Source organism: Pinus tabuliformis, chromosome 7 (genome assembly GCF_031772625.1).
Source record: "Pinus tabuliformis cultivar Carrire ecotype Pingquan chromosome 7, CPIR1, whole genome shotgun sequence".
Taxonomy (NCBI): Eukaryota; Viridiplantae; Streptophyta; class Pinopsida; order Pinales; family Pinaceae; genus Pinus; species Pinus tabuliformis.
Genome location: NC_142293.1, coordinates 2,063,300,771 through 2,063,325,795, shown reverse-complemented (window position 1 = coordinate 2,063,325,795; position 25,025 = coordinate 2,063,300,771). Strand labels below are relative to the sequence as shown.

Sequence of the window (25,025 nt, the reverse complement as noted above, 5' to 3'; positions counted from 1 at the left end):
TAGATCTTAGGAAGTAATGGAGATACCTGCCATTACTTCAGAAACCCTAACAGCACCCAAACCCTAGCAAGTGAACAAGATACCTGTGCTCACAATACTCTACAAAAAGCTATATTATTAACGGCTGAAAATAACATATGCAGAAAATTAAACAATCTCACAACATTTCAAGAGAGTAACACCAGCAAGATATGGACCCCAAAGTCTTCTTTTATTAACCAGAAAAAAGATTTACAAGAGAGCTTCTTCAGTCTTAGACTCACAGATCTTCCTTATCTGAACTGACCCCTAGCACCCTACTTAAAGGAAATGACTCCAACGGCTAGTTCGAGTGATCCATGCTGAAATGATCTCGACCGTCGATGGAGATCAAGACATCTCTTAATCTCATCCGTCGAATTATTAAAAAAATAATATTTTGCATGCATTCACTTAAAATATTATTATTTTATTATTTTAGGGTTTTTGCTCTATTTTATGATTTTTTAATTATTTATGATTTTTTTATTGATTTTATTATTTTTATTCATTTTAAAATGGATCATCGAACTAAGCCTTCGGAAACGTCACCTAGGACCTAGGACTTAGGACTCATGAGGGGATTTAAAACATTTTTCGACCCTCAAGACACACTACATCATGACTTTTACAAATTTACATCTTAAGGGGACAAACCCACTTAATACAGACCCTCACAAAACACCCAGTTCTGCGACACAACTATAATCTAGCAGATTAACACTCTAGGATTCTCCTAAAGTTCTAATGACAAAATGCATCTCGGCTTTGGGGTCAGGTTTGAAGGAAAACTTTGCCGATCATGGATCGGTGAGACGAAAAACTTTCTGGGACGTAGATTACCATTAGAAAGTTAGGTCCACCTAGGCAATTTTACATACACGACTCATATTTGCTAAGATTATTTACAATTAATACATGCAGACTGGGTTTACAATCAAAATGATGAAACTGCTGATGACTGCAGGATGGCTCGGACACGCTGGTCAGGTGCTGCCCCTTTTTGCAAAGAAAAGGGGGGTGTACTGCATGGGTAGTTGACCAGTAGAGGTCAACATCTGGCTCTACTTGGGGACACGTTGCTGCTTGCAGGAATGTGAGAATCCAGAATCTGCATCCATACAACACAAAAATAAGTAGCATCCATCCAAAATCATCATATACATTAAGCACAGGAAAGATAAAAGCTCTTCATTTATTAATTATCTAAAGTAGAAATAAAAATGCGGAAAAAACAAGGAGTAGGGTTAGAAATACGATACAAAGGATGCCCTACGGCATCAGATGTGTTCAATATAGTGCATACTGAGCATTTGCCTGCTTTCAGGCAAATCTGTGGGCTGCTTGTCGGATGTGCCATGTCCGATTTTGCATATGGTAGGACTCTTTCCTATCCGAAAATCAAGCTGCTCACGGCCGTCTGATGCATCAAATCTTCTTCTTATTTTCTTTCTCTTACGTTTTTTCTTTCTGGCAGGTTGAATTATTGATGACCTGGAACTTTCTGTTTCAAAACTATCAGATGAAGTATGCGTGATATGTCTTTCTTTAGCCTGCATCTGATCTTTATCATTCTTAAGTCTATCCGGATCGCCTTCAATTAACCACCTAATGACCTCCTCATAATAAGATGGAACTTGTTGCGGCAAATGAGAAGGCTCCTGGTTTCTCTTATCATCTGACCATTGTTGAATCTTTTGAACTTGTATTCTAATGGCATCCATCTGACTAGAGCATTCATCCCTTATAGCACTGATTTGTATGGCATGGTGTTCTTGCATGTGTTTTATTACTTTATCATTCTTTTCCTTTATGTCCATCAAGCAATGTTGCATGAAATTTATTTCTTCTTTATGATTCGCTTGCATGTCAGCCAACTGATGATCCATAATTAATAACTTGTTTTGCATAGAATCAATTTCCCTATCATGATCAGCTTTTATGGTCACCATATTTTCTTCTAAGACTGACATCTTGCTTTGCATGCTTCTAATCTCTGTTTCATATTTAGTTTTCATGGCCTCAATTTCCTTAGCATGCTGATTTTGTGTGACCTCCAACTCCCTATTACGTTTTTCCAGGTGGGTGCATAAAGTTTTAACATCATTGATAAGACTATTTTGATTGCTTTCCATATTTCTTACCAGCATCATTAGATCTTGTATAATTTGCTTTTGTTCTTCCCTTTCACTATCATTTGTCCCTGATTTTTCACTATCATGAACTTGGTCTGCGATATTTCCGGTGGATGACACATTCTGATCTTGAAAACTTTCTTCAACAGCTGGATTTTTATAAGGTTACTTTCTTTCTTTTGCACAATTTTAGAGGTAGAAGGCAAGCTATTTGGACTATCATATCTATCTTTAAAAGCATTGAGAATGTCTTGTAAAGAAGTGAAAAAATCATTAGGAAAATTATTAAACCAATTCAAGGCATCACCCTCTAAAGAATGGACAAATAGACGCATCTTGAAATCTTCATGATTATACTGAGGAAGTCTACAATATATGATCATTACACAAGTAAACATGTTTAAATGCTTTCTAACAGCGACCGAATCACCACCTGAGAACTTAAATAATTTAGAAATGGCCTCTTTCGGAAGATCATGGAGATTATCAGTAAAATGACATGGTTTAAATGAATAATCCATGATGAACAATAAGGGATCAAATGGATGATAGAAAGAGATTTCTGCTCAAGAAAATTAAGAGATGAAAGAAGTGGAGTCGCCACTTGAACAATGAATCTGATTCTAGGATCCAAAAAGTAACCACAAGCAGATATGAGGAAAGTTTCTTGTCTGGGAAGAATGAGAAAGTGGAGTCGCCACCCAAACAAGAAACAAACCGAAGGGATGCTACTGATATGGCGAAAAATAAGGCAATAAAAGATCCAAATGATAACCCAAAAGGTTGAATTTGCCAGCTCAAAATGAGAGATGAGAAAGAAGAGAAGGTGAATGAAAAGTCGTTAAAACACCGAGAACAAAGTATCCCCGGCAGCGGCGCCAAAAAATGTTGTCACGCAGATTGACACAACAACGCTCAGACCGGGGGCTGTCACTCTGATCCCCGATCCCTCCGTTTAAGCCTGTCTCCCGCGGCTAAGGGGGGTAGTCCCTGAGAGATGATGAGACCAACTGTCGACCAGTTGGTTGGGAGACACGAGACATGATATGAAAAGCACTAGATGGATTTGATTAATTTAGCAGACCAGTGCCTTAAGAGATTGTTATTAAAACGATTACTTGTTAGATGATTATAGAAACATAAACCGTGAACAACAATCATTTGTCATCAGCTAAATCACAATGCTCTTAGAATGACCAAAACGATATCCAGCAACTGAAAATAAAAAGATGAATGCTTTAAACCACCACTAGTCATAAACCATTAACCAGATATCATATTCGTATCTCGACTTGAAAATTTTAGATGAAAGATATAACATGAAAACAAGTGAATCTTGCAAAAAAAAATTTCCACAAAATTTTTATTATTATTTTTTTTTTAAATCTAAAAAAGGGAAACGATATAAAATGAAATCTAAATCTAGAGCTCTAAAAAAAAATCAAAATAAACTTAATTTAAAATCTAACTAAATCTAAAAACGAAAAATTTTAATAATTAAAATCTAAACCAATATGAGTCAAAACCTAAACATTTTAATTTTTTGATTTTTTATGAATCTATAAAATGAAACTATAAAAGAATTAAAATCTGAAAATTAAAATACATAACTAAAATAAAACAAATTAAAATCTACGCTAGCCTATCCATGACTTAAACAAAAAAAAACGATTAACATAGAACGCAACTACGCATACCCAAAGAAAACTCAAACGAAACTACGCTAACCTATATGCTTAACCGTTGAAAACCTAAAAAAAAAAACCATAGCATATGATATAAATAAAAAACGAGTTACCTGTGCGTAAAACCACAAAGAGCCGTGAAAATACCTGCGCGTAGATAATGGAGAGCGTTTTGACGGGCCGAGAGAAGCAGGATCAGAGTCGATAACAGATTTACCTTGCGTCTGGATCTTGAGTGAGCTATGGCTCAGCCACTGAGTTCTGTGTTGAAGGAGTTTACCAAAAAGGGCCACGGAAAGCCTGGCCGTGGTGCAACAGCCCGACGTAGTGCCTTATAGGAAACAAAAGAGTGCTCGATGAGGTTCCTTGGCCGCAGGGTTCTGTGCACAGGAGCTCAAGCAGCCAATTGTGCGCCTCAAAGCTTACTTTAACAGTTGATGCCTCAGTACATCATTAATCCAATGCTACAAAATTCCGAGTGGGCACGAACTGGTGGATGCTGCGAGGAGAAATGACAGAGGTATGCCATCCAAGGGTTTCACAGTTCAGAAAAATGTCGTCCAGTGAAGTGCTCTGAGAATCCTTCACGCTGGAGCTCCCGCTGCTAACGTGTAACCTCGAAAAATTCTCGATTTTCTTCAACGTCATACATCTGTACAATGCGTTCACCTGCGTGATGGCTGAGCACGGGTTGAGAAGACCTTTGCAGATGATAGCGTGGCAGAGCTTTGGGTGATCAAGGGTAAACATTATGCGTAGGTAGCAACGATATGCATCAAAGCTTTGTCGTAATGTCTTTCTGATGCCCACGCTGAAAATGGCAAGAAAATCAAACCATTTTTTGAGGGCAGCGACCAGAAACAATAGGAAGTGAGTGCAAGACGCTAATACGAGGTGCCTGTGGCCTTGAATGCGGGCTTGACGGGTTCTGATTTGAAAGTAAAACGACCGCCAGAGGAAAGCACTTCTTTTGGACTGGGCAAGGACCCCCAAAATGTCAAAAATTTACCCAACACCGCTCAACGCTGTGCGAAAGAATGGCTTCAAAAGCAAACTAGACAGCGTATGCAAAAATATTCTCTTTTCTGATGCCTGCCACCTGAAATGACGAGATTATCCAAAATGATAATATGTACATAAAACCAAAATCAGAACCCTAATTGAACCTGATATAAGCAAAACTGAATTTGAAACCCTAGAACAGCTAATTAATTTACAGATTCGGCCCCTTAACAGCCAGATTCATCAATAAGCACATAAATGTTTTAAAGAAATAAATATTTCAGATTTTCACTGTGAAGAACTTCAGAAAATCTCTCATGCAAATAAACAAAGTAAACTGAATGATAGACCCAGGATCAAATCCAACTGGGCTCAGCAAAAAATGCTTGTGGGAGTTGGCTGGTTCAGCCGAGAACTTCCCCGAACGCCCACAAATTTCCTTCAGAAAATGTTTTCTGCACAGCTCAAAACAACCATCAGTAAAGAGGGCAAAAATGCTGCTAGATCTCAGGAAGTAATGGAGATACCTGCCATTACTTCAGAAACCCTAACAGCACCCAAACCCTAGCAAGTGAACAAGATACCTGTGCTCACAATACTCTACAAAAAGCTATTATTAACGGCTGAAAATAACATATGCAGAAAATTAAACAGTCCCACAACATTTCAAGAGAGTAACACCAGCAAGATATGGACCCCAAAGTTTTCTTTTATTAACCAGAAAAAAGATTTACAAGAGAGCTTCTTCAGTCTTAGACTCACAGATCTTCCTTCTCTGAACCGACCCCTAGCACCCTACTTAAAGGAAACGACTCCAACGGCTAGTTCGAGTGATCCATGTTGAAATGATCTCGACCGTCGATGGAGATCAAGACATCTCTTAATCTCATCCGTCGAATTATTAAAAAATAATATTTTGCATGCATTCACTTAAAATATTATTATTTTATTATTTTAGGGTTTTTGCTCTATTTTATGATTTTTTAATTATTTAATTATTTTTATTTATTGATTTTTTATTATTTATTTATTGATTTTATTATTTTTATTCATTTTAAAATGGATCATCGAACTAAGCCTTCGGAAACATCACCTAGGACCTAGGACTTAGGACTCATGAGGGGATTTAAAACATTTTTCGACCCTCAAGACACATTACATCATGACTTTTACAAATTTACATCTTAAGGGGACAAACCCACTTAATACAGACCCTCACAAATCACCCAGTTCTGCGACACAACTATAATCTAGCAGATTAACACACTAGGATTCTCCTAAAGTTCTAATGACAAAATGCATCCCGGCTTTGGGGTCAGGTTTGAAGGAAAACTCTGCCGATCATGGATCGGTGAGACGAAAAACCTTCCGGGACGTAGATTACCATTAGAAAGTTAGGTCCACCTAGGCAATTTTACATACACGACTCATATCTGCTAAGATTATTTACAATTAATACATGCAGACTGGGTTTACAATCAAAATGATGAAACTGCTGATGACTGCAGGATGGCTCGGACACGCTGGTCAGGTGCTGCCCCTTTTTGCAAAGAAAAGGGGGGTGTACTGCATGGGTAGTTGACCAGTAGAGGTCAACACTACCTACTTGGCACTGTACACATTCAACCATGGAGTTGGTAGCCTTGGGATTCACGCATGTGGATTGGTTATATGCATCTTGTAGGCCAATTGCTATTTTCAATTGCTGGCTATGGTGCATTCTCATAGGAGTACATTTTTATTGTTCTCTCTCATTCACCTTGGAGGGTGCACTTTGTGATCTTTCCTAGGTGGACTGTTGAGCACATCCTCCTAGGTTGAACATTAAATATATTATATTTTTATGCTTTCATTCTTGGAGGGTGAATTGTTGTGGACTTCTTGCATGTTGACCTAGTTGTCATGCCTATGTTTAGTTGTACGCCCTGTCATGTGGACTTTTGATGTAATCTGTTTCCTATTTTTGGATGAGGGTGAGTTCTCCTTGAGAGGCTTTTGTCCACACATTTTGACATGGTCAACCATGGATTGAGGAGACATCTAACTACTACAATTTTATATTATTTGTCTAATTTGTCTTGGCGTTAGTTAGCAGATAATAATTCTTTATTGTATGAGGGAAAAGGCTCTCTCTATAAGGAGCAATTGTTGCTCCATTGTAATGGCTGTTGGGACTTTGGGGATTGAAGAGTTCTCCCTTTGGGCTTCATTTGTACATCATATGCTTGGAACCTTATGGAAGATTGGAGGTATAACATCTATTATGAGGCTTTATGATTGGAATGTTTTCATATGTGAAGGCCTTGTAGTGAACTATGTTTCATTTGAATAATACAATGAGAGGATTTAACCCCTCTTATTATTATTGTTGTTGTATCCAACTTACACCCAATAGCCTAATTCTACTAGCATGATATGGCATTTCTTTCATACCAACATTTTGATTAGCACACCTAGCTTTCCAAAGACAATTTTTTGCATTAGGTTTTAGCAAGTTAAGGATGATTTGTGGCATGGATAGCCACCCCTTTTGCCAAAGGTGTGATTAGGCACTTGGTCTTGGGGATACTACCTTCATTTTGCATTCTCACACCACTCATTATTCAACATATACTACATTCATTCGCTTTTCTTAGGCCAACTTTTCAATAAATGACCTTGTACCTCCATTTTATGGCCTTAGCAATCCTACCCATAGGGAAGGCCCCCTTGATGTGGAGAAGAGCCAACCTAAAGTGAGAGGAAGAGCCTACTGTGGTGACAATGAGTGGTCTTCCCACATTGCACAAGACCAAATCCTTAATACTTGGAGTTTACATCATACATATGGGGGTTGCCAGGTTTTGTGGAACACTTTGTATGTAGTTTTTTAGCTCTCCCAACTCCTTTGAATCCTCTGGTGTGCAAGGTAGATCAAAGTGTATATGCTCCAAAATCCTCCAATGGCTTCTCCTCTCCACCTTTTTTCCTAATTTTTGGTGTGTGAGAATTCGCAAAAACGTGACCAAGAACGACACTTTGAGGTTCCCCTAGGTTTTGTTTTCTCCATCCTCTACTACCATGTGGGTGATGTTATGAATATAATTCATAACAATTAAATAAATAAAATAAAGATAAATATTAAATAATTAAATATTAATTAGGTTAAATAGTCATTAAGTTAAGTGAAAAGGCATGTCTAAAAGACATGCCCATTCACAAAAGGACACCTGCTTAGGTATAAAAGCAGGGCCTCATTGTAACATTCATATCATCTTATACATTTTTATATATATTAATAAATTATTATTAAATACCTTGTGTATTTTTAACAATTAAGTCTACAAGCTATCAATTTTTATGCTTCAGTGGTATCAGAGCCATGGCACACAATATAATCATGCGGGCCTTTGAACGTAGTTCGCCGCACAATGTGCCATTACGTTCACATCTTGATTACGTTGAACAGTTTAGTATTCAAGAAGCATTACAACGTTTAGAAAAATCATTTGCAGAAGTTAAAGAATGTCCAAAGGAAAATGATCTAGATCAAGTTAATGATTTAGATGAAGATGATGTGGATGAGGACTATCTTGAGAAACAAGAAGATGAACAACTGCCTTCTGTATCTAGTGGCATTTTTAGAGAAGCAGTGGCTATAAGCAGAGATTCTGAGACCAGCAGTCAGAAAAGCCATAATGACGAAGTACCCAGTAGGAGAAACTCTGTGACCAACAGTCAGAAAAGCTGCAAAAATGAAGTACACACTAGCAGAGACTCTGAAATCTGCCATACAAGTTACAGATATGAGAAACCGAGACGCAGAAAATCTAAAACCAGCCACAAGTTAAGCAAAGAAGTTATACCAGATGAAATTTCACCTGTCTGCTGGACATTTTCTCCTCATGTTATTTGGCACAGAGCTGAACAACTAGAGATGGATGAAACTAAAAAATTACAACTTGTTCCATCGTCTTTAAGTTTTCTTGGGGATCTATTTGATGAAGTCTATACCATGCTTCAACCAAGTATACAAGGTTATGAAGCACGACAAGCATTGATTACTTTTGTTGACAAAATTGTAAAGCTAAAGATTCATGGTAGCAGTGTTAGCAGTTCTGGACTTTCTGTAAGGGCATTTGGTTCGTTTACAATGGATTTATTTACAGCAGAAAGTGACTTGGACTTAGTTGTAAGTCTTGGTCATACTGGGAATGCTTTCCCGAGAGAAAATAAAATTCAAGTTCTCAAGAAGTTGGTAAAGGGACTTTATGGTCTTCAAGGTGGAGGCAAGATCCGTGCTGTTCAACCAGTACTGAGGGCTATTGTGCCTATTGTGAAATTTGTGGATTGCAGAAGTGGAATTGAGTGTGATATTTCTATTGAAAATAAAGAGGGAGTCTATAAATCGGAGCTAATCCACATTTTTTCTTCAATTGACAAGAGAATTCAAAAGCTTTGCTATCTGATGAAAGCTTGGGCAAAGGCACATAACATCAATAGCTCAAAGGATGGAACACTAAATTCTCTGTCAATAATTCTCTTAGTTTCTTTTCACTTGCAGACTCGGGCTACTCCAATTCTTCCACCATTTTATGTATTTTTGGAAGTTGGATGTGGCCTTCCAGAGGTGGAGAAAAGAGTGTTGCGCTACAAGCAGTTTGGTAATAGTAATCGAGAAATTGTTCCTGAGCTGTTCATCTCTCTCATGTGCAAGCTATTATCTATCGAGTCTCTTTGGAAAGAAGGGCTATGTGCAAGTATTTATGAAGGATCTTGGACTTCCAAAACGTTCAATAATAAGTATATGAATGTGGAGGATTTCACCGATTGCTCTCAAAATGCTGCGAGGTTAGTAGGGATGAGGGAGTGTGAAATAATTTACAAGTGCATAAGAGATCCTTCAATGACTGAAAACTTAGCAAATTTAACAATACCTGCACAAATCAGTAATATAGCAAACTCAACAAGACCGTCACCTATCGAATATGCCATTGACGCTGCTCTACATTGGCTCAAACACGCCTTCGCGGTCGTGCTCCCATCAAGCCATCTGCTGTCATCACCTCTTTGTCCGCTTTTCATTTTGATAAACAATTATTTTGATAAACGCACGAAAGATATGGGAGTCACGGTATCGGTCAAGCGTCATCCACCACGACGTTAGCACCTGCCAAAATCAAATTAAACAACGTTGATTAAATGGAAGCTATATAATATATATTGTGGTTATATATATATATATATATATATATATATAGATATAGATATAGATATACGAAAAAAAAACCTATACGGAAAAAAAAAAAAAAATATATATATATATATATATATATATAGTGTTACATATATAACTATTATATAAAGTTATATTTATAACTAATATATTATAATTATAATTTAATTAATTAAATTATTATTTAAAAAAATTAGAGTTATAAAAAAATAAAATCGAAGGGAATATTAGTGATGAGCTACTTGATGAGAGGACGACCATATTATCCAGATTATATACATGGAGACGACATACACTAAGTGAAGAAAACCCCCAGCGTTAAAGCTTTGAGGACAAGGCTTCTGAAGGAAAGGGCTATGTTATGAATATAATTCATAACAATTAAATAAAATAAATAAATATAAATATTAAATAATCAAATATCGGTTAGGTTAAATAGCCATTAAGTTAAGTGAAAAGGCATGTCTAAAAGACATGCCCATTCACGAAAGGACACCTGCTTAGGTATAAAAGCAGGGCCTCATTGTAACATTCATATCATCTTATACATTTTTATATATATTAATAAATTATTATTAAATACCTCGTGTATTTTTAACAATTAAGTCTACAAGCTATCAATTTTTATGCTTTAGGTGAGGTGCATGGCTGCCCTTCACCAAGTGTAGGGGATGAGGTAAGGAGGCATTCCACTGCCATGTGGAGGAGGTGCATTGCTCCTCTTCACCAAGTGGCTGGGATGAGGTAAGGTGGCATTTCCTTCACCTTTTGTTTTGGTTTGTTTTTATTCTTTCCTATTTCCCATGTTGTATCCCTTATTATTTTTCATTCATGTTTATTTCACTCGCCCAACGTTAATTCTATTTCGCCTTATTCTTTTATGAACATTTTCTTTCATGTTTGTCACTCCATTTTATTTAAAATATGTGTCCACAAGAGAACAATACCAAGGTTCAAGCTATCATAAATTTGATCGCTATCTATTTTCTAGTGTAGGAAGCCTATCCTTGGGAAGCAATCTCCCCTTGTTCCCTGCTCAGGTCCCAAACCAAACTTGATGGCTAGTGTGGGTATATCTCTGCGATCCACAACAAAATAGCTGTACATAATTGATAGAGATTTTCAGAATAACACTGTGTAATATGTGTGATTCGTCCAATGTTTCAGATGGTGACTCCATCCATCATCAAGGACCAAAGAGAGCCTTGTGAGTAAACGAGTGTTAGAGAGCCTTTTAATAGGGAAAAATGAATTATGTATTCGTTGGATTAATGGTCAAAATCTAAAAATTTATAAATAATATTTGACCAACTTCACTTTTTTGTAAAATAATGATTAAATTAGGATTTATTAATTTTGAAAAATTAAGAAAATTGATAGAGAAATGAAATAGTAGAAATAGGAATTAGATTTTTAATTTTGAAAATAGGAATTAAATTTTTAATTTAAGAATTAGTTGAAAAATTAAAAATTATTAATTTAAGAATTAGTTGAAAATTAAAAATTATTAATTATTAATAATTATTTTAAAAATTAACTGAAAAATTAAAAATTAATAACAAACATAGATAAAATAATAACAAATATATTCATCTATATTTGTTATTAGTATCATAAAATTAATTTTGCTAAATGAAAAATTAGTTGAATTTGATCAACTTTTAAATGAAATAGGGCTTATTAAGATTAAGGGGAATTAGTAAATCAAAAAGAATTTTCTTATTTTTATAGTTAATAGTCAAAAATATAACTAGAAAAATAAAGAGGTTAAGAATGAAAGGCTTTAACTTCGCTCTTGCTCCTTGCAAGATTCCCATTGAAGAGATCCTTTGCTCCATAGAGCTTATTGCCCAAAACCTCCCTTCTCACATTGCTGAAGAAATTCAACAGGATTGTGGCAGAATTTTGCGTCGCGCTAAACCGCCTAACCCTAACTTATCTAAAGAAGAGTTCCAAGCCATCAAGTGCCTCAATGATAACCCTCATGTCCTTGTCCTCAAGGCGGACAAAGGTAATTCTACAGTTATCATGAACACCGTAGATTATGATTCTAAGATGACATAACTAGTGTCTTCTTCTTCGTATAAAATCCTTCCTAAGAACCCCTTGAATGCCATTTCTCAGCTGGTCACCAAGGTCATAAAGTCCTCTTCTATACCTATGTCCATTCAACGCAAGCTCATTCCCCATGCCCCCCAAACTCCTAAAATTTATGGTCAATCGAAAATCCATAAGCAGGATATTCCCCTTCGTCCCATTGTTAGTGCCATTGGAGCTCCCACCCATGCATTGAGCTGTTATCTAGCCACCATCCTAGTCGCCATCAAGGATTCTGCTGATTTCATTGAGAAGACCAAAACCATCTCATGAGAATGACTTGTTGCTTAGTTTTGACGTTGTTTCCCTTTTCACCAAGATCCCTGTCCCTAAAGCTCCACACTTGATCTCCCAGTTATTTGACTCGGAAACCCTAAACATGATCCAAATTTGCCTCAACTCCACCATCTTTGAACAGACTGAAGGTACAACAATGGGCTCCCCCCTGTCTCCAGTAGTGGCTAACATCTTTATGGAACACTTTGAAACTAGAGCTCTTAATTCTTGGCATCTCAAACCCAAATGTTGGTTTCAGTTTGTTGACGACACCTTTGTCATTTGGCAACATGGATGCCCTGCACTTGATGCCTTTCATTCCCATCTTAATAACATTTCCCCTTATATCTAGTTCACTATGGAAATTGAATCCAACAAATCCCTTCCTTTCTTAGATGTCCTTGTTACCTGCCTCCCCAATGGCTCCCTCTCACATCAAGTCTATAGAAAAAAGACTCATATTGACGTTATCTCCACGCCCTTTCTCATCACCATCCATCCCAAAAGTCTGGTGTTCTCAAAACCCTCTTCTCTAGAGCTTTAAAAATCTCCGCTCCCCAGTTTCATTTTGCTGAAAAATCCCATCTAGTCAAGGCTTTCAAAGCCAATGACTATTCCTCTGCTCAGATCTTTAAAGCTCTCCAGTCTGTTGCTAACCCTAAACCCAAAAATTCGGACCCCTCTCCCTCTTGTGTTTGAGTCACCTCCCTTACATTAAAGGGACCACTGATCTTATTGCTAAGATTTTGGCTAAGAAAAGCATAAAAACCGTATTTAAACCCCATAAAACCCTCAAGCAATTGTTCTGATTGGCCAAAGACATATCAGATCCCATGCTAGGATCAGGGGTTTATAAAATTCCTTGTTCTTGCGGTAAATCTTACATTGGTCAAATGAGTCGTCCTTTCAAAGCCTGCCTCAAGGAGCACATAGTTGACACCAACCATAACCATCTTTCAAAGTCTGTCATCGCTGAACACTCATATAAGTCCAAGCACTTAATTTGTTTCAATCAATCAAAAATCATAGCCTTTGCACCATTCTACAACTCTCGTATTATTCGAGAAGCCCTCGAAATCGAGAAGAACCCTAATAAATTTAATAGGGAGGATGGTTACAGGCTCAACCAATCTTGGAAACCCATCATCCACCATCTCACCCAATGATTCTTGACCCTGCCCTGATTACCATCTCCCCCTTCCGAGTGCCTCTTATTACCCTCTTTCCCCTTTTTGATCCTTTCCTTTCTTTTATCTATTAATGTTTAAAAAAAAATTGGTCATCTTAAAGAACTCTTATTTCTTAACTTTATCTAACTAATAGCAATGAATATATATGTATTCTACATCAACAAAGTTTATTTTAATCCTTAACTCCTTTTAATCCTTTAATATAATTTCTTGCTTTAATTCTTAACCTCTTTATTTTCTAGTTATATTTTTGACTATTAACTATAAAATAAGAAAATTCTTTTTGATTTATTAATTCCCCTTCATCTTAATAATCCCTATTTCATTTAAAAGTTGATCAAATTCAACTAATTTGTCATTTAACGAAAATAATTTTATGATACTAATAACAAATATAGATTAATATATTTGTTATTATTTTATCTATCTTTGTTATTAATTTTTAATTCTTATATTAAAATTTTAATTCTTATTTGCAAAATTAAAATTCTAATTCCTATTTCTACTATTTCATTTCTCTTCAATTTTGTTAATTTTTTCAAAATTAATAAATCCTAATTTAATCATTATTTTACAAAAAAGTGAAGTTGGTCAAATATTATTTATTAATTTTTAAATTTTGACTGTTAATCCAATGAATACATAATTCATTTTTTCCTATTAAAAGGCTCTCCAGCACTCGTTTACTCACAAGGCTCTCTTTGGTCCCTGATGATGGATGGAGTCACCATCCGAAACGTTGGACGGATCACACATATTACACAGTGCTATTCTGGAAATCTCTAACAATATGAATAACTATGGAAGTCTACAATCACTCACAGCTGTACATAATATTAGATTTACAACAAAATGTGATATAGATTAAAAATAGATGCCACCTAAGCTATCTACCTGTCCAGACATGGTTATAAACGAAAATAAAACCACTGCTTCTTACACATTTTGGCTTTTGAAGGCGTATCACGTTGAACATGGCTCCTATTGTTAGGCTACGTACTAGAGAGCTTTATTGTTTAGGTAATGGTGGTACCCAATGTTCTCAATGAAGCTGAAGGAAACAACATGCCAAAATCCTAGCCATCTAAGCTCTAATCTGGTAACTTCTGTCACTAATTTTTCGCTTGTTATTGAGATTGAGAGTTATCATAGTTTACAATGAGGCCAGATTCATACGATACAAAAATGGTAAAATTAATGTGATTTATGACACTGGCCAGGGTAATAACAATGCATCATCTGTACAAAAAGTTTTTGTTTCTAGCGATATCCATGGCAATGTTCTATTTGTTTATAACTTTATTAATACAATTAGATGAAGGCATTTTCAACACTACAGACATTAATCATAATTAATTGAAAGAATTATACTGAATGACAGATAGACATTGTATTGTGCCAGTTAGTTTTCAATCCTTTCGTTCAATTTTTAAAAATATCATTCTAATTGCATGTGAATGCCTTTAGGAGGATTGTTGGGTCATGAATATTTGAAAATGTAATTGATGATTCATTTCTACGCATTACTGGTGGTGTTAAATAAATTCTATGTGTGCCAAGGCTATTCAAAGGTGCATTCCAGGAATAGAATTTTAATGTCGATTGTGAACTCCTAGAGATAAATAGGAACCCATCAGTTATTGATTGCTAATTCACAACACAGAAAACAAGTACACTAAATTACATTTTTATCAAATGTAGTGCGGGAAGATTAAAGTGGCTGCTATTTACAATGCATAATTAATTTGATCATTGATTTAATCTTATCTATGAATAATGATTTGCAGAAGAGCAAAGAGATCCTCTTAGAATACCAACAAAGCACAATATGCGAATGGCTTTATTTTGGCTTGTGCAAGGTTGTCAGCCTGGAGATTCATTAGTGTTCCATTATTCTGGACATGGTTCACAACAAAGGAACTATAGTGGAGATGAAGTTGATGGATATGATGAAACTCTTCTTCCTCTTGACTTTGAAACACAGGGAATGATTGTAGATGATGAAATCAATGCAACAATTGTCAGGCCTCTTCCTCGTGGTGTTAGACTTCATGCAATAATTGATGCCTGCCATAGTGGCACAGTATTAGATTTGCCATTTTTATGCCGACTAAACAGGTCTGTCCTGGATTTCTTTCTTCTGAATACCTTGAAATAATGGTTTCACAATGATCATCATAAGAGGACAAGTGTTTATAACTTTATATTTGTTGTACATTACCAGCTTTTATGGATTTCATTTTATTATAATTGCCAGTCACATGCTCACTGTTTTCTGATTCGGAGACTGAGTGAATGACTAATATATAAATCATATGTAATTATAAAAGAATAATTATATCAGTAAATTATATATATATATATATATATTCAAAGTTCAAACTTATTGATGAACCTTATCCAAACCTCAATCAAAAATTCGAATTTGAGTCGAACTTTATTATTGTTGAACTTGAATTCGAACCCAAACCATGTGACATTGCTTTTAGCCATAGAGATATTATTTCAATCTGTTTCTGTAATGGTAGAGCCAAGAAAAGCATATAAGATGGAAGAAAATCAAAGACAATAAATACATTTTGGTTATCTTCATTCCAACTCCTAATTAAGATTGTGAGGACATAAAAATAATTTCAATCAAGATGCCCTATTGAGTATACTAAGAAATGGTTATTTTTCAACCTTTGTTTAAACTTTAGACAATTATGCTTCGCACCATCTTCAAGCGTTTATAATTATCTATCTAATAATTATATAATAGATAATGCATTAATTTTAGCTAGTGAAAAGCCAATCTGTTCACATGACTTTTCTTTTTTATTTGAATTGTGTATACTTCATTTTTTCTCAATTTCTTTCTTTCTTTCTTTTACTTGTGTTTTGTTTAATTGCACTGTCAATCTTTTCAATTTATAGATTTTTCCATTCTTTCTGTTTTTTTATTTAAGTTCTTTTATTTACTTGCTTCTGTTTTGTTTGATTGCATTGTCAACCCTTCTATTCCATATATGTTTTCCTTTCTAATGTTGACAAAGTTGCATGTTCATTGTTTCATATATAAAGGAGTGGACAGTATGTTTGGGAGGATCACCGTCCACGATCAGGTACATGGAAGGGAACAAGTGGTGGGGAAGCCATCTCCTTTAGTGGATGTGACGATAACCAAACTTCTGCAGATACTTCGGTATAAGCTTCTTTGTTTAATCTTTAAGAATTTTCTTTGAAGAATATAAATTTCTTAGCTTCCTATGGATGATTATTTGACAATTATTTTAGGTGCCTAACGTTACTCTTAAGCTTCATTCGAGGTATGCTAGTTTCAATACTTCAAATGCAGATACAGTATACAGTTGGATAGGTTCTGGGTCTGATTGGGTAGGGACCTGTTTTTTGTTTTATAAAATATTTTCCTTTGAAATTAATGAGTGAGATATCTATTTGTTGAAAGGAACAGTCATGCATTTAATCTGGGTCTTGTAAACCTGAACTCATATACTGTTATTAACATTATGATAGAATGTGCCTATAACAGGAAGATAGTCCTTAGTTAATTATGCATCAATGTAGGGGTTTCTCATTTAGATTTAATATTATTGGTTCATTCAGATTTACGGGAAGTCAAGAGTTCATAATTTTGTGTGGCCACAAGTGATTCCATAAACCTGTAATAGTATCACTTGCTTCTTGTTATAGTTATAATGGTCATAGTTAGGACTTGGACAAACTTTAGACATTTAATAAAGGTTTAATTAGAGGCTTTATAATAAATTGATGCAATCATTTGTTAATAAGTGCAGTCATCAAAAGATCAGGTATTGGGCAGCTACATGACTACTGTTCTCTCTTCTACTATGTAACAAGACAATGCATCATTAAAATAATGCGTCATTCTATTCTCTTTTTTTATTTTATACACTTCAGTGTATGACATCGTGTCTGTAAAAACTGACATTGTATCATAGCCATAGTGAAGCGAAAATGCTGAGGAGGAAGCCGGTGAAGGAGCTGAGAATGATGTCATCAGAGAAGGCTCTAAGAGATTGCCAACACTCTCAAGTTGGACAAAAAGAGGGCAAACTGACCCAAGTCAACAATGAATTTCACACCAACTTGAAGTAAGATTTTGTTCTTTGAGGAATTAATATCATTGTTGGTAAAGATCCAGTTAGGAGGAGAATTGAAAATTTGTTCAATGCAAGGATTGAAAGAGAGAAGAAATATATTGGTTGGTGGTACGTAAGTTGTAGAGAATATAGACTGTAAATGGCTGTGCCGCTGTGCAAAAATTGTTGTGAGAGGGCAACACAGGAACAAGGAGAGTGATACAAATCGTGGAGAGCAGCAATGAAGTCACTACCATGTTTATTATATGCTATAGAGAGTGCTGCCGTTTGGATTGAGTTGATGGCTATCAGGGGAGTTGAGAATTGCCATTTGTACGAGCCACTAAATGAATAGAGGCTCCACTTGTGTAAATTAAAAGTGAAGAGCTTGTGAGGCACTTGGGTGAACACTATGATTGTGGATAGGTAAATTATGTATTAATATTCACTTTATTCAAATATTGTGAGAGTTGTGAGCCATTGGGAAAAAGGTAGTTGTGTTGAGAAATCTGGGGCATCAAAAGTTAGGAGATTTCTCTTCTTGATAATTGCTTCTGATATACTTTTACTTCTTGAATTATGATCTTCTCTTCGTTATGTTATTATTGTGTTCGTTTCATCAAGACAATTACCAAATAAACAATAGAGGACAAAAGACACAGTATGTAGGCTAGTCAGCGAAGGCCAAAACCTCACTCTTTGAGAGGAAAACCCAATCAGAAATTCTTCTTAGAGATCTTCACTTGACGAATACCAAGACTATGACAAAGACCCTTGACTCTAGTGTCCTCCCAAGACCAAGTCACTACCCTCTTCTTCAACGATGCTTTTCCTCTTCTTGTTCTCAGCTTCCTTTCTCTTCTCGATCTCGGCTCCTTCCCTTCTTGATCTCAGCTTCCTTTTCATTCTCAGTCTCTTCTTGTAGGCTTGCCACCCTACCACAGAAACCCTATATTATCTTTGCTTCCTTTATAGTCTCTACAAGAGAGAGACTTCTTGCACCTTGACTCAGCTTCTCCTAGCGAGGCTCTATACCCAATCAAAACACCTTAAAGTGACAGTTTCTCCTTTGACTTCTTCTGGATACCTTAGGTTCTGCTATCTTTGCGCGTGGGAGGACAAACTAACCCAAAAACAATGCTGGACTATCTTCGTTATTCTTCCTCTTTGCTGCGCTGATATGGAGGCTTCTTTTGGTGTGTACTTCACACTTCTTTCTCGACTGGCTTCACTGAATTAATTGTCTCCAAATGAGGCCGAGTAAGGGTATATATACAAGGTTGTTCATAACTTCTAGGCCGACATGATCACTTGGAGGGAAGCCGACTTCATCTTCTTGATGCATCTCTTTGTTGTAGGTCAACATCATGAGGGATAGTGACAAGGTCTTGGAGGATGACTTTACATAAACAAGTGTGTCTCTTTACAACATGACTTCATTACATGACAATGACTCTTTTATTCTTTCATTAGTAGATGACAAAATTTCTAAAGGCTCTCAATGGGAGCCTTGACTCAAAAATAAAATCTCTTGCTCATGAAACCCATGATGCAAGCATTACAATAATTTTATTTTTCTTATTTTCATCTCTTTACATAAAAATACAATTACATTTCATTATGAAGACCAAACCTAGTTACACTTTTCAACACTCCCTCTTAACTAGGGAGGTATTCACAAAAGTACTTGGTCATTCTCAATCTAAAGAATTTCTCATAAGAAGAATCAGATTGGTAACTCATTTGTTTAGCATCATATCAACCAGCATTGTCACATAGCAAGGCCTTGACTAGCAACTCTATCTCTCCACAAGATCTGAGCTCAATGTTGGCGAGACCAATGATTTATGGAAACTCTCATCATTGTCTCTCTCGAAACATACCCCACTTAGGTTCACAAGGTGTGTTCCATTAGGACTATTCTTATCTTGGATTTCCAGTCCTCAAAGAATATCGGTCCTCCACGACTACTCTTATCTTGGATGCCCTATCTCATCCTCAAAGAGTATCGGATGCCAAATGATTACCCAATCCTCTCATTCTGTCTTCCCAAGTGAAGACTAGAATGATGTGTCTATCTCTCCCTCTCAATTAGGGAGGAAATATCTATTCCAATAAAGGAATTTACTCATTCCTACACAAGGAATGTACCTAATCTCCCTCTTGGCTTAGGAATTTCCAAGTTTCTTCCAAGTAAGGAACTTTCCAGGCTCCCTTTTAAAATAGGGACCTACAACAGCTCCCCAGGTGGAGATGATGGGACAACCAATTGCTTCAAAAACTCCTTCCTTTGATGTCATGAATTTCTTTGTCATAGAGTCTTCACGTTTTGGAACTTCTTCACAGGGCACAGACCATCCATCACTTTCATCCACGAGTCAGTCATGTTATCACTCCTTTCATCATAAAGTGATTCATCAATCTACATTTGGCCTTGCTTCATGTTATGCTGCCTTCATCATGCTTTCTTCTTTGAAAGGATCTTACATCCTTCTACATGGTTCTCTTGGAAGACATCCACAGTGCTTCCCTTCGGCAGCCCTGCATAAGCCCATCCGGATACTAGTTCATAAATAAGAAATGAACACTTAAATCATAATTACCTTTGTGATGGTCTTTCATCATGACATTTTCATGTAGGCATCAACATCCAACGTACATGTTGACTCATCTCCTAAAGATATGTTTTGTCAAGGGTCTCCATATTTTTCCAGACTTCCATCAGAGTCTCCATATCTTTCTAGGAGATATCATAGTCAAATCTTCTTGGTCTTTTGGATGTTGACTGCCTTTACCATTGTTGCATGATCTCTTCCTTCCTTTCTTCACACATTTCATTCCCAGGAGCTTCAGAGTTCCTTAGTTGTAGTCAACTACCTCATACTCCATATGAGGACATATTATGTTGATTTCATCTAATAAATATGTGACCCATGCATTCTTGCATCCCTTTGAGGGAGGAGATCCTTTCTTTGATCATGCTTAGATAGAGCAGTGATCCATGTTGTCTGCAACCATATGACATGACTTTCCTGATATCAAATGTGAGCATACATACCTCATCTTTCCTTTTTGGGTCATCCAGACTTCCTGCTGCAGCTTTCTTTGAGTGAAGGAATTCCACCCCTTGACTTGCTTCACTGTTATGTTACCATATCATCATCCTATGAATTCCACAAGATTGGAATTCTTGAAGAAACACTTGCTATTCCTCTTGATCGGTGAATCTTACAATAAAGATTCCATCAGAGAATCTTGAGGATCTTGTATATCCTACCCTGCAGATGTTACCTTTTGATAGATGTATGATAACCCTTTTCCTAGATAACTTCTTCCTTTTTTATAAGTATTACTTGAGATTTTAATGAGGTTTTCCAAGAGCTATATCCTACATAGTTGACTTCCATAGGTTTTGTTCCAGACATCCATCATATTATATATGTCACGAGCTCTTACTTCTAATGCTTCTACCATGATGCCATTCTCTAATATGATGCATCCTATCTTATTTTCAATGCTTCCTATCTATAATTTACACAACAGAAGAGTACCTTTTCGTGAAGGAGATTCTCTTATTCATAGTAGAGATCTTTCACTTCCTCCTTAGGTTTCTTTGTCTTAGGCTCTTCTACTTCTTCAGTAATATGGGCTTCTTCCTTATTCCTCTTGTTATTGTCCCTTTTAAGCTTAGGACAATCTCTTTGATAGTGCCCATATTCTTGACATCCATAGCATTGTACTTTAGCCATGTTCTTCTTCTTCTTTTGAGGACCAAATTTTCCAAACTTTCCTTTTCTTCTTGACATAGCAGCATACGCTTGATTCTGCTCATTTGTTCCTACATCTAACTTTGCCTTTAGTTTGGTTTCTTCGATCTTACACAATGACCATAGATCTTGAAAAGGAGTGGCTTCTTTCTTCCCATAGATACTTGAAGTGAAGTTGCCCCATTCCTCTGGTAGTGCATTCAATACTACAATGGTCATTTCTTTGTCAGACATTATTTCACCTAGATCTTGAAGTTGATCTCTTATTTTAGAAATCCTCATAAAATATGAGGCTATTCCTTCTTCCCTTGAGATCTTCAATTTGTAGAGTTCTTGCCTTAGAGAGATTACTTCTCCAGCAGTACTTATAGAAAATAACTCTACCAATTTGTCATATATAGCTTTTGCAGTGTCTAATTTTGATACATATGGGATGAGAGAGTCTTTGATGGATTCTATGAGAATCCTCTGGGCTCTCACTTCTCCCTTCATGAATCTAGCATGTGCTTGAGTATCTTCAAAGGGAGGTTGAGTTATTGACCCTTGATGTGGTCCATGACTTCATACTCAATGAGATTTAAGTCTGTTCTTTTCTTCCATGCAAGGAAGTTTGCAACCCTAAACAATTTGTTGCTTTCCTTGCAAAAAGACATTTTGATAGTATCAGATGAAGTCATAAACTTACTTGAGTATTTGCTACTTGCTTCCTCCTTAATCTTGATGTTGATAGAGGATTACTCCTTGAAGGATTGATGAGAGAGAGCTTGCTTCACGATCCTTCTTGAATGTTCTAGTCTACCTTCGACCTTGAAGAGCTTCCTCAGATGATGATCTTGGAAATACTTCTAGGGTTTTGGTCTTTCTTCTTACTTCCTTCTTGAAGATGATTTCAAGACTCTTGCTAGAGTAGATTTCTTCGATCTAGGGTTTCGGTATGATGAAGGTCTTGATCTCTTGCTTGGTGTCCTTTGACCTTCTTTGAAACTTGATTCTCGTGTGTCTTCTTGATTAGATGCCCCTTCTTGACTTTAGCACCTAAGCTTTGATACCATGTTGAGAAATCTAGGGCATCAAAAGTTAGGAGATTTCTCTTCTTGATAATTGCTTGTGATATACTTTTACTTCTTGAATTATGATCTTCTCTTTGTTATGTTATTATTGTGTTCTTTTCATCAAGACAATTACCAAATAAACAATAGAAGACAAGAGACATAGTATGTAGGCTAGTCAGCCAGGGCCAAAACCTCTCACTCTTTGAGAGGAAAACCCAATAAAAAATTCTTCTTATAGATCTTCAATTGACGAATACCAAGACTATGACAAAGACCCTTGACTCTAGTGTCCTCCCAAGACCAAGTCACTACCCTCTTCTTCAACGATGCTTTTCCTCTTCTTGTTCTCGACTTCCTTTCTCTTCTAGATCTTGGTTCCTTCCCTTCTTGATCTTGACTTCCTTTTATTCTCGGTCTCTTCTTGTAGGCTTGCCACCCTACTACATAAAACCTATATTATCTTTGCTTCCTTTATAGTCTCTACAAGAGAGAGACTTCTTGCACCTTGACTCAGCTTCTCCTAGTGAGGCTCTATACCCAAACAAAACACCTTAAAGTGACAGTTGCTCCTTCGACTTCTTCTGGATACCTTTGGTTTTGCTATCTTCGCATGTGGGAGGACAAACTAACCCCAAAAAAATGCTTGACTATCTTCGCTATTCTTTCTCTTTGTTGCGCTGATATGGAGGCTTCTTCTAGTGTATACTTCACACTTCTTTCTCAACTTGCTTCACTGAATTAATTGTCTCCAAATGAGGTCGAGTAAGGGTATATACAAGTTTGTTCATAACTTCTAGGCTGACATGATCACTTGGAGGGAAGTCGACTTCATCTTCTAGATGCATCTCTTTGTTGTAGGTCGACATCATGAGGGATAGTGACAATGTCTTGGAGGATGACTTTACATAGACAAGTGTGACTCTTTACAACATGACTTCATTACATGACAATGACTATTTTATTCTTTCATGACTAGATGACAAAATTCCTAAAGGCACTCAATGGGAGCCTTGACTCAAAAATAAAATCTCTTGCTCATGAAACCCATGATGCAAGCATTACAATAATTTTATTTTTCTTCTTTTCATCTCTTTACATAAAAATAAAATTACATGTCATTATGAAGACCAAACCTAGTTACAATTTTCAACAAGTTGCCCTAGTAAGGAATTGTGACAAACTGTTAGAGCCCTATGTCGTCAAGGTTAAGTAGGGAGTTATCTTGATTAGAGAAGGAAAACATGTGATGCTTGAGTCATAGCTTTTTGTGATGCTACTTGTATGAGAAAATATGCATGTACCTTTGACACTACTTATGTGAGACATTACTCATGACATCATATGTGTGAGAACTATTAGAATTGGTTTTGGGGATTGTCACTATAGGAAAGAAACCATGCCGTGAGTTACAGAGTAGCCATTATGGAGACATAGCCTTTGTGAGAATTTTGACGTGGGAATTGTGACCAGGAAAAGAGTGGTGCCTCCATGCAAGGCATTTGTTAGCAATGAGCATGTAGAGTAGAGAAGTTGAAGCATGTGTGATTTCAAATGAATCTCTGAGAAATTGCACTTTGATAGTCAATAATTTATTTCTGCATGCTTTTTCATGCATGAGATTGACAAATGTTTGAAGAAGTTTGCTTGGTTTGTAAGCAATATATTTTACGTTTGAAATTTCTGGAAACTTTTTGAGTTTGTATTGCTACCTCCCAAATTCTCACTAGGTGCAAAAGTCCCATAAAGACACAGACAAGAACCCAAGTGCAACTTAGACAAGCCACCACTGTCACTTCAGTGGCTTTTCCTTTCTCACTTTAGACTACTGAGAAAACTTAATCAAGGGGAGCTTCCCTATGGTCAACTAAGCTCTATGTATTATAGTATGAAGTGGGAGAAAAAGAGAGCTTAGTTTTATCATCTGATTTAATGTTCATGATTAAAGCTTCAGGATTCAAGACTCAAGTCAGATTTGACTTAAGTCTTAAAGATTTATCAATTAATACAACACAAGGCTACAATGATGCAAGTGGATTTAGAGTTATGCAATGAAATTCAACAAACTTGCTTCAAGGAGACAAATGATCGATCCCAGATTTGCTTAAGAGATTTATAGTGCACAAATTTCATATTAGAAAGAGATCTATCAATGACCTTTAAAAGATGCAAACAATGATCAATTAGGCCTTAGATTAGCAAGTCAATTTAGGTGTCCACCATGAAAGAGAGTATATTTTCTTATTAAACATGCAAGATGATCTATAAATCTGTATTGAATGTGTTTCTTCAACTCATTTTTTAGATTTAGATCAACTTTACAAAATGCCCCTTTCCAAGAAATGTAACAATAACAAAAAGGGAAAGAGGTGCAAAACAGATAGGGTTTTGTCACTAGAATCCTCAAACCAAAGTCTAAATCTCTCTGTGATATCTCTTCATGCACATTTAGGATCTAGTCAGAAATTAAATGCCTTTTTGAAGATAT

General features: G+C 36.2%; 1 protein-coding gene across 7 annotated transcripts in view; it reads left to right on the top strand.

Annotated features, from left to right (window-relative positions):
- Positions 1-25,025, top strand: part of MC1 (metacaspase 1) — a 228,810-nt gene that overhangs the window by 161,247 nt on the left and 42,538 nt on the right. For all 7 annotated transcript variants that reach the window (XR_016267298.1, XM_089460877.1, XM_089460880.1 and 4 more), the window contains exons 2-3: positions 15,406-15,736; positions 16,682-16,802. Coding sequence is in view for 6 of the 7 variants with exons in the window: in XM_089460877.1 (XP_089317003.1) it covers positions 15,406-15,736; positions 16,682-16,802 (452 nt within the window). In the remaining variant the exon portion in view is untranslated. The remainder of the gene's footprint in view (positions 1-15,405; positions 15,737-16,681; positions 16,803-25,025) is intronic.